Source organism: Lynx canadensis, chromosome B4 (assembly GCF_007474595.2).
Source record: "Lynx canadensis isolate LIC74 chromosome B4, mLynCan4.pri.v2, whole genome shotgun sequence".
NCBI classification, from domain to species: Eukaryota; Metazoa; Chordata; class Mammalia; order Carnivora; family Felidae; genus Lynx; species Lynx canadensis.
In genome coordinates this window covers 130410627-130423787 of record NC_044309.1, presented here as the reverse complement: position 1 = coordinate 130423787, position 13161 = coordinate 130410627, and the positions used below count along the sequence as shown (strand labels likewise).

At 61.3% G+C, this 13161-nt stretch overlaps 1 protein-coding gene across 1 annotated transcript in view; it reads left to right on the top strand.

The window, feature by feature from the left end:
• TMPRSS6 (transmembrane serine protease 6) overlaps nucleotides 1-13161 on the top strand; it is a 35062-nt gene that overhangs the window by 14783 nt on the left and 7118 nt on the right. The window contains exons 7-12 of the mRNA XM_030322312.1: nucleotides 1051-1255; nucleotides 3119-3255; nucleotides 4659-4771; nucleotides 5072-5181; nucleotides 11992-12137; nucleotides 12463-12561. Of these exons, the coding sequence (XP_030178172.1) occupies nucleotides 1051-1255; nucleotides 3119-3255; nucleotides 4659-4771; nucleotides 5072-5181; nucleotides 11992-12137; nucleotides 12463-12561 (810 nt within the window). The remainder of the gene's footprint in view (nucleotides 1-1050; nucleotides 1256-3118; nucleotides 3256-4658; nucleotides 4772-5071; nucleotides 5182-11991; nucleotides 12138-12462; nucleotides 12562-13161) is intronic.

Genomic DNA, 13161 nt, shown 5'->3' with positions numbered 1-13161 from the left:
CGCTTAGCCGCCCTCCCCGCAGCCCTGCATCAAATGCTTGATCAGTGCGATCTGTGTCCTCATCATTAGCTCGAGGCCACTTTCTCGACCCAGCGCTGCCTCTCGGCCCCACCGGAGCGCGCGCCCTCCTCTCCACCTGAAATGAAACCCTCACCCTAGTCCCCGCTTTTTGCCAAAAAAATTTTCTAAAAGTTCATTAGTGCGAGACCGCGCATGAGCGGGGGAGGGGCAGACACAGACTCGGAAGCGGGCTCCAGGCGGGCTCCGAGCTGTCCGCGCAGAGCCCGACGCGGGGCTCGAACTCGCCAACCGCGAGATCGCGAGATCGCGACCCGAGCCGAAGTCGGACGCTTAACCGGCGGAGCCCCCCCGGGAGCCCCTCGCCCTTCTCCCCCTATTGCACAGCCACCTTGCAGGTCGCTCGGCCTCCTCGAAGCTGCTCCCAGCAGTCAGAGGGGTCTGTGATCCGAGCCCCGCCACGCCCCAGCCCTGCCTAACCTTCCATGGCTCCCCGTGGCCACGGGGGAAAGGGTCTCCGCTCCAGGGCGTGATCTGGGCCCTGCCTCCCTCCTCCGGCTTGCTCTCTTGCCTCAAAGTCCCCTGGCCCCCTCTGGCCACCGGCCGTTTGTTCGCGCTGTGACCCTGCCTCCCCCCACCCCCCACCCCCACCCCAGGTCTCCCCAGCCCTACAGCCGGCTGGGCTTAGAGCCCTCGCTTCCTGAGCTGTTACTTACTGCTGGGCTCTGTATCTGTCCTCGCTGTTCTTGGTGCTCCCAGGCGGTGACCGGACTTTTCTCTGGCACTCGCCGGGCATGGAGAGGTCAGTGAGCGCTTAAGCGAACGAACGAATGGACCCATGAGTGAATGCGTGGATGGGGAGAGATGGGAGCCAGCGGGGAGACAGAAAGAAGGGACAAGGCGCATCTGGGCTGCTCCCCATCCAGCTGCTGTCCCCGGGCCACCGCCGCCCAGGTGAGGACCGGCTGGCCCCCCGGGGTCTCTCCTCCTGGCTAACAGGGGTCAGGGGGCCTGTGCCTCTCCCTCCTCCAGGCTGCTACCGCTACAGCTACGTGGGCCAGGGCCAGGTCCAACGGCTGAAGGGGCCCGACCACCTGGCCTCCAGCTGCCTGTGGCACCTGCAGGGCCCCAAGGATCTCATGCTCAAACTCCGGCTCGAGTGGACGCTGGCCGAGTGCCGGGACCGGCTGGCCATGTACGACGTGGCCGGGCCCCTGGAGAGGAGGCTCATCACCTCGTGAGTCCCGGGAAGGGGGCGGTGATGTGGGGGCCAAATTGCACCCCGTTCCGAGATGAGGGGCTGTGTGACCCTGCTCCTCGGTGTGTGGTCTCTTGAGAGGCAGCGGGGCTAGCCCACGGAGAAAGGGAAAAGAGGCTGAAAGGGGCTGCGTCTTGTGGGCCGTCCCCTTTCCCTCCCTGAGCCTCGGTTTCCCCACCTGTAACAAAGCGGTTGTACGAGATGACCCCGAACCTCAGCTCTGAGGGGCGACAGGGCTTGTCAGGACGCTTCAGGGTCTGGCAGCCCCAGACCTCCCACCCCCCACCTCTGGTGCTTCTCAGGGGCGTGTCCTAAGGCAAGTCACTTTGCCTCTCTGAGCCTCAGTTTCCTCACTTGTAAAATGGGGGCAGAATCACGCCCACCTTGCCGGGTTGTTGCGAGGATTTAAAGGAAACCATCAGTGCCACGCTTCTCACACATCGTAATGCTATCCATTATTGCTACGTGTTCAATGTATCCATCAAATATCCAGTAACTGCTGTCCGTTACTACTCTCGTTGTGTATAGTCTAGTGGGATTGGGTCACGAGGGGCATTGAATGCCCGGAGCAGTTTGAGCTGTAACACTTGGTAAGTGGCCCCCACTTACCAGCCCCCCCCCCAAAGTTCTTGAGCAGAGGAGCAGGGCTTTAGGGCATCGGATAGGATGACAAGGGCAGGAAGCGGGCAAGTGGCGGTGGGGGTGGTGGGGGGAGACCACGAGGGGGCTGGAAATGGCCTCCGCCTCCAGGAGATGTGGCCACCTCTGCAGCGTGGGGGAGGGGCTCTGTGAGCCCAGGTGTCACGTGGCTCTGTGACAGGTAGAGGGGCCCGGCTGGGAGGGCAGGGGGGTGCCCCAGGCTGCTGCCTCCTCTGTCTCGCTCGGGCTGGCCCAGCTTCCAGGCGGGAGTGGGGGCGAGACCCGCGTGTTCAGATCAAGGGCAATCCTGGAGGCTGGGCAGGGCCGAGGTTCTCCCCCAGATCCCTCCCCTCCCCCCTCACCCCCCCCCCCGCCTCTCTGAATATCCTGGCTCTGAGGCGGCACACTCATTTGCGACACCGCCCCCCACATGGTGACCTCAATCTGGGGTGTGCGTGGGCTGGGTTCCTGGAGGGCTCTGGGAAGGCGGAGAAGTCAGACACCATCTGATTTCCAGCCCCGATGAGGGTGGGGATGCTCGCGGGCTTCCCCTGGGGCTTCTTCAAGTCCCACCCCCCACACGGCCTGCCCAGAGGGAGGGGACCCGGCTCGGCCTCGCCCCTGCCCGCTGTGGTACCCAGGCAGCTCGGACATCCCACCTCAGAGCCTTGCAGGTCTCCAATGATGGGTCGGATAAGGTCAGGGGGTCCCCAGACTTGCACCCCGGAGTCGTGAGAGGGTCTTGTGCGGTGATAAAGAGGGCAAAGCAGGAGGGTCCCCGACCTACTTGAACCCCGTGGTTTCTCTTATGGGTTTCACACCCTGGGAGACGGCGACACATTTTTGTCTCTGCTGCTAAGCAGATAAAAGAAAAGAACCCCCAACGTTAAAGGCTGAGGCGCCCACTACAGGTGACCTCGGGCCCCTCAACCCTGAAACCTGGGCTCCCTGCGGGGTACCGGCCGGGCACCCGGGGGTCACAGGGCTTCTGAGGGGACAGGGGCTGAGGGACGGGAGGCAACCTCCTGCCCTCTCTCACCTGAGGAGCTGGCCTGACCCTCCCAGGGCCTCCAGTCGGCCTCCTGGGCCAGAGAGGGTCAGAAACCTGCCCAAGGACACACAGCAGGCTGGCCACAGCTGTGCTGCTCTTAGACCGCCCTCCCGGGCCCCTCCCGCCCCGGCCACCTTTCTCTGTCCTTCCAGGGTCTACGGCTGCAGTCGCCAGGAGCCCGTGGTGGAAGTCCTGGCATCCGGCGCCGTCATGGCCGTGGTCTGGAAGAAAGGCCTGCACAGCTACTACGACCCCTTTGTACTCTCCGTGCAGCCTGTGGCCTTCCAGGGTGAGGGGTCGGGTCCCTAGGGATGGGGGGGGGGCGTTGCTGTGAGAAACCCAGGGCACAGGCCAGCAGACCTTTCACCTTCCTGTTGGAGTTGGAAATGGGACGGGGGCAGAGGGAAGGTTCTGGAAGCTCCTCCGCTCTCCACCCTCCCGTGCCCTCGGCTCCTCTCTTCTGTCCTCTATTCTCACTCCATTTCCCTACCTTTCACCTGGCTCTCCGACCCTCCCTGTCCCTGTCCCCCGTCTCCCTCATTCTCTCTCCCACCCTCTTTCTGTTTATTGTCTGTTCTGTCCCCACCCTGGACCTGTGTCTCCTCTCCAGGCTCCTCCCCTGGCCCTTTCCGCCCCCCCCCCGCCCGCCCCCCTCCCGCCCCTGCACCTGCCTGAGGCTAGAGGGTGGGTCTGTGGTCAGGAGGCCCCGAGAACCTCAGATTCACCCCCAGACCACCCTCGCATACCTAGGGTGAGCCCCACATCTCTCTGGAGAAGGCGTTCGGCTCAGGGAGGGCTGTCCACACCATTTCCGGGAAGGGCTCCCCAGGCTGCCCGCGGGTCTCCCCGCTGTCCTCCTGCTCCGGACCTCCCTCGCTGACACCCCCTTTCCCAGGAAGAGCTCACCCTGCCCTTCGTGCCCTGGCTGTCGTTAGGCTGGGCCCCTCTAGTTTCTGGAGCAGGTGGAAGAGAGGGTTGGAGACAGGAGACCACGAGACGCTGCCCCCACCTCTCTTGGCAGTCTGCCTCTTCCCGCCCCTGGCGTTGGCCCCAGATGTCTCCTGGCAGTGGCCCAGGTCCCCAGCGGCCCCGGCTGGGTTCCGGCAGCCCTGTGGGGGGTGCCTGGGGCCGAGGAGCTGCCGGAGCCCTCGCTGGTTCCAGGGAATCACTGACATAGCTCAGAGGAGAGGGGGACAAGGTGACCCTGGCCCCGGGGAGAGGTGGCGGGGCCCCTGGGAACCCTCCTGATCCCTCGCCCTCTCACTGTGTGACCTCAGCCAGGTCCCTCCTCCTCTCGGAATCTCAGCTTTGCAAAGGGGAGTGATTCTCCCTCCCCCGATGCCCAGAACCGCGAGGCTTGCACAGCGGTGACCACGTGTAGTAAACGTTCAAGGGCAACACACAATTCGTGCCAATAGGTAACATTTATTTGAGGACTCACCACCGATCAGGCTCTCTGTGCGATGCGTGTCTATTTAATCGGCTTAGCTGCCCTGTGAGGTAGGTGCTACTGTGGCCTACTGTTGCAGATGGGGAAACTGAGGCCCAAGGCCACACATTCACACTCGACCACTGAGCTCGACGGTTTAATGGCAGGATGCGGGTGGGGTTGCGGCTGCCTCTCACCTGCTGGGAGGCGCAGCGAGCTGGGGCCGGGGGGACCCTGTGTAACAGCTGTTCTCGGGGCCCCAGCTTGCGAGGTGAACCTGACCCTGGAGGGCCGTCTGGAGCCGCAGGGCGTCCTCAGCACGCCTTACTTCCCCAGCTACTACTCGCCCAGCACCCACTGCTCCTGGCACCTCATGGTGAGCCCCGTGCCCTGCCACCCATCTGCCCCTCTGCCCAGGGCACCCTATGGACCTCAGGAAGCCCCGGCGGGGAGGGGACCGCTGTGCACATCTCCCCGGGAGGGGGAGGGGAGGACAAGTGTGGCCAAGGTCTGCCTCCCTTGGCCGCAGTGGTGCCTGTGTGTTGAGTGACAGACAAACCTCAGCCCCGGCAGGCCCTCTGTGTCGACAGGCCTCCTCCCTTTGCGGGGCTGGGAAGTGGGGCCACCAGCCCAGCCACAGCCCACGGGCCGCGTGGTGACCACTCCTCTGTCACAGGTGCCCTCCCTGGACTACGGCTTAGCCCTCTGGTTTGACGCCTATGCTCTGCGGAGGCAGAGGTATGACCTGCCGTGCACCCAGGGACAGTGGACGATCCAGAACCGGAGGTACCCACCCCCTGGGGCCCCCTTCCTCTCCCCACAGTCACCCGCCTGGGGAGCCCACGTCCCGGACCTCAGAGGGGCAGCGCAGGAGGAGGGCACAGGGCACAGGCGAGGCTATTAGGCCCGCCGCCCCGGCCCCAGCCTCCCGTCCTGCCAGCCGAAGGTCTCGGACACCTTGGCTGTTGATTCTGGTTCGGGCGGGATGGCTTCGCTTCCTTGGCTGCTGTCACCCCACTGTCTGGTCCCCTGAATTCTCAAGTGAGACGATGCCGGAGCCACAGGACTCCACGTGCACCCGGGGACCCCTCTTCCCTTACCCCACGCCCTGCTGTTGGCCAAAGTCGAGTGGCTTCCGGGCTGGAAAGCTGCATGGCCAGGGCCAAGCCCGCTCTGGCTAATGTGACCAAGGGTGGCCGATCGCCAGGGTCGCTCCGTATCACCCACATCACCCACGGGACGCTTGCCCTGCTGTCTGTCCTGACTTGGGCCCCCTGAGGACAAAGTTTCGGAGGAAGAAGTGAGCCCTCGGGGAGGTGGGACAGGACACAGCGGGGCCGCCCGTGGGTCATCCGGGGATGCAGTTTGATCAGTAGGAGGAGGACTGGTAAATGGCCACTGGGGCAGGCAACCTGGGGCCCCCGGTGGCCCTGACAGCTGCGAGGAGTGAGGCGGGAGGGTGGTGGGGAAGGGAGGCAGTGTAGACACGCTCTCCCCAGTCTGGGAAGAGGTGGGTGACCTGGGACATTTGGGGGAGGGGATACTTATGATGGGAGGGGCTCCATGCCTAAGCCCTGAGTGGGAGCGGCCCCCAGAGGGAGAGGGGAAGGTTCGGGCACCTGTAGCGGTGAGATGATGATGTAAGTTACAGGCAGGGCTGCGGGGGTAGGGGGAGTAGGAGGCCCTCCCGGGGCCCCATTGTTGGGCGGCAGACGTTTGGGGAGAGAAGAGGGATCTTGAAGTAGCCTCGCCGGCCGGGGTGGGGTCCAAGGACGTTGGAGAGAAGCTTCTGCACCTAGTAGGGTCGGGCCTCTGCCCTCTCTTCCAATCCCAGGATTCTGGCCTCAGAGGCTGGGATGCTCATGTGCAAAGTTCCCGACGTCTTGGCTTCACGGAGTTTGAGTGTCCGAGATTCCAGGACACAAAATGCAAAAAGGTTCCAGGACTCTGGAAGCCTCGGATTCTGGGACTGGTGTCCACATTCTCCAACGCGGGCTTTGTCGGTCGATGCTATTCAGACAAAAGGTCACAGGGTTGACGACGCTCCTTGACTCGTCGTCATCCTTTCCGGGGCCCTGGCAATTCATCAGGGACTGTGGTTAAAGGGAAAAAAGGCGAAATGCCTGTGGTGCGACCTCAGGCCCGTGCTGTTCGGGAAACAAAAGGCACCCTGTCCCATGGGTCCCAGCGCGCGGGTGTCGTTTCTGGGCACCTCCACCTTTATCCTCAGGGAGCTCCCTGGGGACCCAGGGGAGTCACTCTTGCAACCAGAGTCGGGCGAGGCGGTCGGATCCAAAGCGTGTGCGGGTGTGCATACGCATGCCTGTGTGCGTGAGTTCGCGCGTGTTCGCCTGCACCCGTAAGTGCCCGCCCGAGTGTGGGTTCTCCTGCAGAGCCTCTGAGCAGCTGTGCTGGCTGTTCACTCTCTTGGCCACGCGCTCCTGACCAGCCCGCCGGCACCCGGGTGAGAGGACTGACGGCCTCTGTGGCCCTCGCCAGTTCCGAGAACGGCCCGGGAAGTCCCACCTCTATCTCCTGAGACCTTCGGGAAGGATCCAGGGTCCCCAGGTGGAGACTCACGCCCCAGGCCGGCCCCCCGGGGTTCCTGCCCATGTCTGAGTGTGGAAGGGAAGGCGGACGTGTGTCTCCAGATCATAAGCACCGGACAAACATTTCCTCTGGTTTCGCTCTTTTTTGATAATGATCATCCAGTGTAGACGCTGAGAAACTCTTTGAATGAGCATTTGTTGGAAAATTTGCTTGTGTGGGTGGCAAAGATATGAGAGGTCCGGGGAAGGGTGTTGATTTGCAGGCACAGGGTGTATAGGGAGGGGGAGGGCACGGCCCTTGGACCCAGAATGGCCACGGACGAGGAGCGATAGAGGGCGGGTTGGGGGCAAAGGGGACTTGCCCTTCAGGTGGCGATGTAGCGATGAGGAAAGGCTGGGCATCCTCGGCTTTGTGGCCTCCCTCCTCTGGGCCCTTTCTGCCTTTCCCCACCTCCCTCCTTTCTACCCGGCTTCTCCCGGCGCCCACGGCCGAGGCCTCACGCCCTCTGAGTGGCCCGGAGGCGGCGGGGAGGGACGTGGCCTAGTGAGCCTGGCCACCGGCGGCTTGATTTCACAGAACCCGCTCTGGCTGGGCGTCACCACAGCATAGGTTTCCCCTTTACCGGGAATCTGCCTCCTGCCAGCTTCCTCCGCTGTGATGTCACTTTTCTCGTGATCTGCCCGATCATTTCCCCTTCCCTCCTGCTGACGGGAGAGGCAGAAGCACCGGCTCCCTGGGCCCGCGGGAGCCCCCTGTGCCTGACCTGGCTACGGGTGGCCCTCCTAGTCCTCTGAGCCACTGGGTGGCCAGCACTGCCTGCAGCCACGGGGGCTCCCAGTCAGACTGAAGTCAGCCCGACCCCAGGGCCGGGTGCTGGTCGTGTGCAGGCCCGGCTCCAGCTGCTGCCCTAGACGAGCTCACAGCCCGACGGCATCAGCAGCTGGCTTTCCAGGAAGTCGTTTTCTCATGTGTTCCTTAACATACCCCGCAAGGGAGATGTTATCGCCCCCATTTTATAGACGTGAAAACTGACGCTTGCTGAGGTCGATGTGCCCGAGGTCACGCGGCTGCTTCACGTGGCAAAGCTGGCCTCCAGCTCGGCTCTGCGGCTCTGGGTCCGGAGCTCTGGCCGCCACGCCAGACGCTGCTATTCTCCCTTCTTTAGTGCTTGTGCCTTCTGACCCGCCTTCGCACGTAATCTGTCCTCAGGGAAGGGAATGTGTGCGTGCATGCAGCCATCCCGGATCCTTCCTTCCTTCCTTCCATTCATCCATCCACCTACCCACCCACTTTTCCTTCCTTCTATCCACCCACCCTTCCATCCATTGACCCATCTATCCATCCACCCATCCTTCCTTCCATCCATCTACCTTTCCTTCCTTCCCTCCTTCCCTCCTTCCCTCCTTCCTTCCTTCCCTCCTTCCCTCCACCCACCCAATCTTTCTTGAATTCCTCCCGGTGTGGAGTTGCTGATGTGCAAGAAGGTTGATAGGGTCTCTTCTGACAGTCTGGGTGAGGCGAGAAGGAAAAAACCCCAACCTGGAGAGGTGAGAAAGCAAGCCGGCCACTGCGCAAACATGTGCCTCCAGACCCCCACGCTTTGCAGCTGAGCTGGGTTCCACGGCCTTTAGACTCCTGGCGCCTCCTGAAGAGGGCTGGTGGGGGAGGAGGTGACGCTTGGACGGGGAGGAATTAGAGAGCCGGGGGGGGGGGGGCATGCCCTTCCCCAGAAGGCTTTGCAGCAGGATCCAGACACGCAGATGCACACGGGGGCCCAGCTGGTGCGTCACTCCGTGAGGCAGGCTGCGTCGGGGAGAGCAGGAGAGGGAGGGGCGGGCTGCAGCCCTACACATGCCTCTGATTATTTCCAGCCAGTGTTCCTGGGGCTTCCTTTCCAGAAGAGGGATCTAGATTATTATGTGACATTAGCGGCTGACTGAACTTGAAAAAAAAAAAAATTATTTTAACATTGCATCGACGAAACAGACCGTCTTTAACTTGGGTGAGTCAGCCTGAGTCCCTAGATTGTAGCCTCTGCCTTGAATTCTTGTGGGAGAGACTTGCCCCAGGAAGGCTGTCGCCAGCCCCTGCCCCAGCCCTCCAGGGTGAGCCCCAGATGCTGCCCAGACAGGTCCCGGGGACACCAGGCTGAGCCACGGGCTGATTCTGGAATTTCTTCTCTCAGATGCCAGTAGGGAAAATGTCCGGTCAGCACACACTGGTACATGAGAGCCAGAGCTCAGGGTGACCACGCGGCCCTCAGATTCTTCTAGATTGAAATGTTCCACTCCTCTCCCACCTGGCTCTGGTTCCTTCCCCGTCTCTCCACAGTCTGTCCCTGACTGTGTGGGGACAGTGCCTCACGCCCCTGAGCCTTAATTAAACACGTTCAGGGTTGTGCTGTGACACATTTCCCCTGGCCCCGTATTTTCCACCTCCTACCTCCCCTGTCCCTGCTCCTCAGGGAAAAATCTCCGGGCATAATAATCCATGATAACATTTGTCCACGTTAGAAACAGTCCGATGGACGAACCAGCCAACCAGCCCAAACCCGCTTTGCTTCCTTAGTTTTAAAAGGACAGGGGCCAGGACTGCTCGAAGGCGCCCCCTAGTGGCGTTTCCTCCCTGTCTTGTCCCCTTGGACTGGAGGAGCCGGGCTTCTCCAAATTTTCCACCTTTACACCTTTTAAAATTATTGAGCGCCCCAAAGCGTTCTTATGCGGGTCATATCCTCTACGTTTACAGCATTAGAAATTAGAGGTACGAAAATTTAAAAACACTTACCAATTCATTTAAAATAACGAGCCCCGGGGTGCCTGGGTGGCTCAGTCGGTCAAGCGTCCGACTTCCGCTCAGGTCATGATCTCACGGTTGGTGGGTTCGAGCCCAACGTCAGGCTCTGTGCTGACAGCTCAACCTGGAGCCTGTTTCCGATTCCGTGTCTCCCTCTCTCTCTGCCCCTCCCCTGTTCACGCTCTGTCTCTGTCTCAAGAATAAGTAAACATTAAACATTTTTTTAAATAAAAACAAAAAAATAAATAAAATAACGAGCCCGTTACATTTTAACACAAATAACATATTTTGCAAAAAAAAAAAAAATTATATTTTCCCAAAGCAAAAACAGTTGGTGGGAAAAAATATCGTTTCACGTTTTTGCAACTCTCTCCTAAACTGGATTAGTAGACCAGAACCGGATACACACATCCGCTTCCACATTCAACCGGCTGCCGTCATCGCTAACACATCGTGTAGTCTCTGGAAAATTCCCCCGCATCCTTGTTGAGAGAATGCGGGTGAACGTGGCGGGTATCATCCGAGCATTATTATGAACATAATTTTTACTTTGGACCCCCCGCCCTGAGGTTCCCCGGACCACACTTTGAGAACTGCCTGTTGGTCTGGAGGCAAGGAGAGGATTCACTGTGACTAGACAGCAGGAGGAGGCTGGACCTTAAGCCGGGTCGGTGGCGGAACCCGGGAAGTGGGGCTCACGTTGCAGTGACGGCCAGGGTGCCCATCTGCCCCCCCAGAGCGGGCTGAGCGCGTCCTCCTAGGTCCTGAGCAGCCTGGATTCTGGTTTACCTCGATGGTTCCCTACGCGAGCCTCATCTAGAAAATGGGACGAGAACAATCCCTGTGTCACGAGACGGAGTTGTGGCAAGAGCCTCGAAATCTCTGGGCAGTGAGGCCTTGCGATGTTGCTGTCGATGTGGGAGGGGCCGGACAAGACAACCCCACATCTTCCTCGGGTGTTTGCTGATGAACTCATTGCTTAGTCAGGTGAATTGTGGAGGGCTTGCCATGTTCTAGAAGTTCCGGGGAGGTACCCGGCGTCTGCAAATCAGGGGAGCTGCTCTGTGGGCTGCATCTGCTGTGGGATGCTCCCATCATGCTTTGGGGCATTCCCGCCTGCTGTCTTGACTTCCTCCCGTCCTCTCTGCTGGGGGGGGGGGGGCACTTTCCCTTCCGTCTGCATGTTTTCTGACCTGTGTTCTGGGTGTTTCCTGCGTCTGTAAAGCATCCCTATTTGCCCTGTGTGCTCCCTTCCCTGTGGGGGGAGTTCCCATGAGCTATTCAGGGAGGGGATCCCACCTGCGAAGGGAGGGAACCCCAGGCTGCTGTCTGGGTAGCGACCCCGTCACTCTGGGGGTGGGCTGCCCCCCCCCCCTTGGTGAAAGCGTGCCCATGTGCTCTGGGAGGCAAGGTGCCCCCAGGCGTGGGGTGGGATGAGCCCCCCCCCCCCCGTACCTCCATCCCTGGAGATGGGAAGATTCCTCCCTGCTCTCTGGGCAGAACTTCACCCCTCTGTGGAAGTTCTCCCACCTGCTCTGTGGGGACGAGGGCATCATCTTGGTGTGGGGGAGTCCCGGAGGGATGTGATGGCCCTCCTGTGGCCGGGGAAATGGTCCCCCCTTCGTGGGACAGAGAAGCTGATGGCCGTCAGCATTACTCTATTGTATTGGTCCTGGGAGCAGAACCGGTGTCTCCCTCAGGTCCAGAGAGAGTCACAGGGAGACCCCCCAGGGCTATGGAGGCTTCTCAGTGGGCAGGACGGTGCCCGAAGGGGGCACACGGCTGCCTTCCCCCTGCCCCCCTCCACACTGAGCACAAGGGGAGCGTCCTCTCCTGTCTACACCCAGTAGACCAGTCAAGGACTCCTCCCTCTACTGACACACTGAAGTTTTGTCAGGTTTGGAGTCAACGAGGGTGACCATTTCCCTTATTTTCTAAGGCAGGAAAGCGTGCGGCTCAGAGAAGGCCACGGACTTGCTAGGGAGCCAGGCTTTGAATTTTATCCCGCGGGGAATGGGGAGCCACTGAAGGGTTTTGAGCAGGGGGATGACGGAGGCTGATTTCCAGAAGATGACTGTGGGGGTGAGCGTTCACCCAAGGGAGAAGTCAAGACAGATGAGGTGGACGATGGGGGAGCAGCTCCCCCTTCCTCTCCGGCTGCTCTGCCCTTGCCCTGTCTGTGCGCGGGGACCTAAGCTGTCCCTTCCCTCGGGCCGGCCTGCGTGGCCCTGAGCCTCTCTCGGTCGCCCCCAGGCTGTGTGGCCTGCGCACCCTGCAGCCCTATGCCGAGAGGATCCCCGTGGTGGCCAGCGCCAGCATCACCGTGAACTTCACCTCCCAGATCCCGCTCACCGGGCCCGGCGTGCAGGTGCACTACGGATTATACAACCAGTCAGATCGTGAGTAGGGGCAGCCTGGGGGGCAGGGCGGGCACCCCCCGACGCCCCTGCAGCTTCTTCCCGCCTGCCTCCCATCCCCAGAGGCTGGACAAAAGGACCGTGTGTGTGTGTGTGTGTGTGTGTGCGCGCGCGCGTGCGTGCGTGCGTGCATTCACTAGGCACACCCTCTCATACATGCCTGTGCGCGTGCTGGGTCCGTGTGCCTGGCCACGTATGTCCTCATGCACTGTGCATACCGGCGTGTGCATGAGCACACGAATGCAGCGTGTCCGTCTGCCCGTGTCTGCACGATGACACGTGTCCTGACGGCGCCCTCCCCGTCCAGCCTGCCCTGGAGAGTTCCTCTGCTCTGTGAATGGCCTGTGTGTGCCAGCCTGCGATGGGGTCAAGGACTGCCCCAACGGCCTGGATGAGCGGAACTGCGGTGAGCCACCCACCCGTCGCACCCCTCCTCTCTTCTCTATGCTGAGCCGAGCCCCCTTCTTCAAGTCACGCGCGGTCCCCCTTCTCGGCATCTGGGAAGTGGGCTCCCCTGGACCGCCATGTGGGGCAGGAGCAGGGATAAGGTGGGACCCCAGGTCTCCTGACTCCCTGCTCAGGGCTTCTCTCCATCAGGTCATGGCCCCCAGCCGGCTGTCCAAGAAGGAACAGAGTGGCTGGAGGACCAGGAAGGGGAAGGCTGTTGTGCAGGGACAGGCGAGGCGTGGGCGGCCAAGGAGATAATCCTGCGTCTCCCTCCCTCGAGTGCGGTCTTCACTCCTCTACTCAGGGGTTCGGACTGCAGCTGCCATCTTCTTGGAATTATGTTCCCCACTGCCCGGCCCTGGTGGTCTCTTGGAATAATGCCTGTCCCTCTGAGTTCTGGCTTCTGGGCCCCCAGATTCACCACCGGGGCAGCCTTTTCTTGTGTGACCTCCCCAGGCCTCCCCCAACCCCGTCCCACCCAAGTTTTACATCCTTGGGGAGAGAAGCGGGAGAGAAGGGAGATGTGCTGGGGAAGGTGCCTCATTTTTGGAACCAGAGC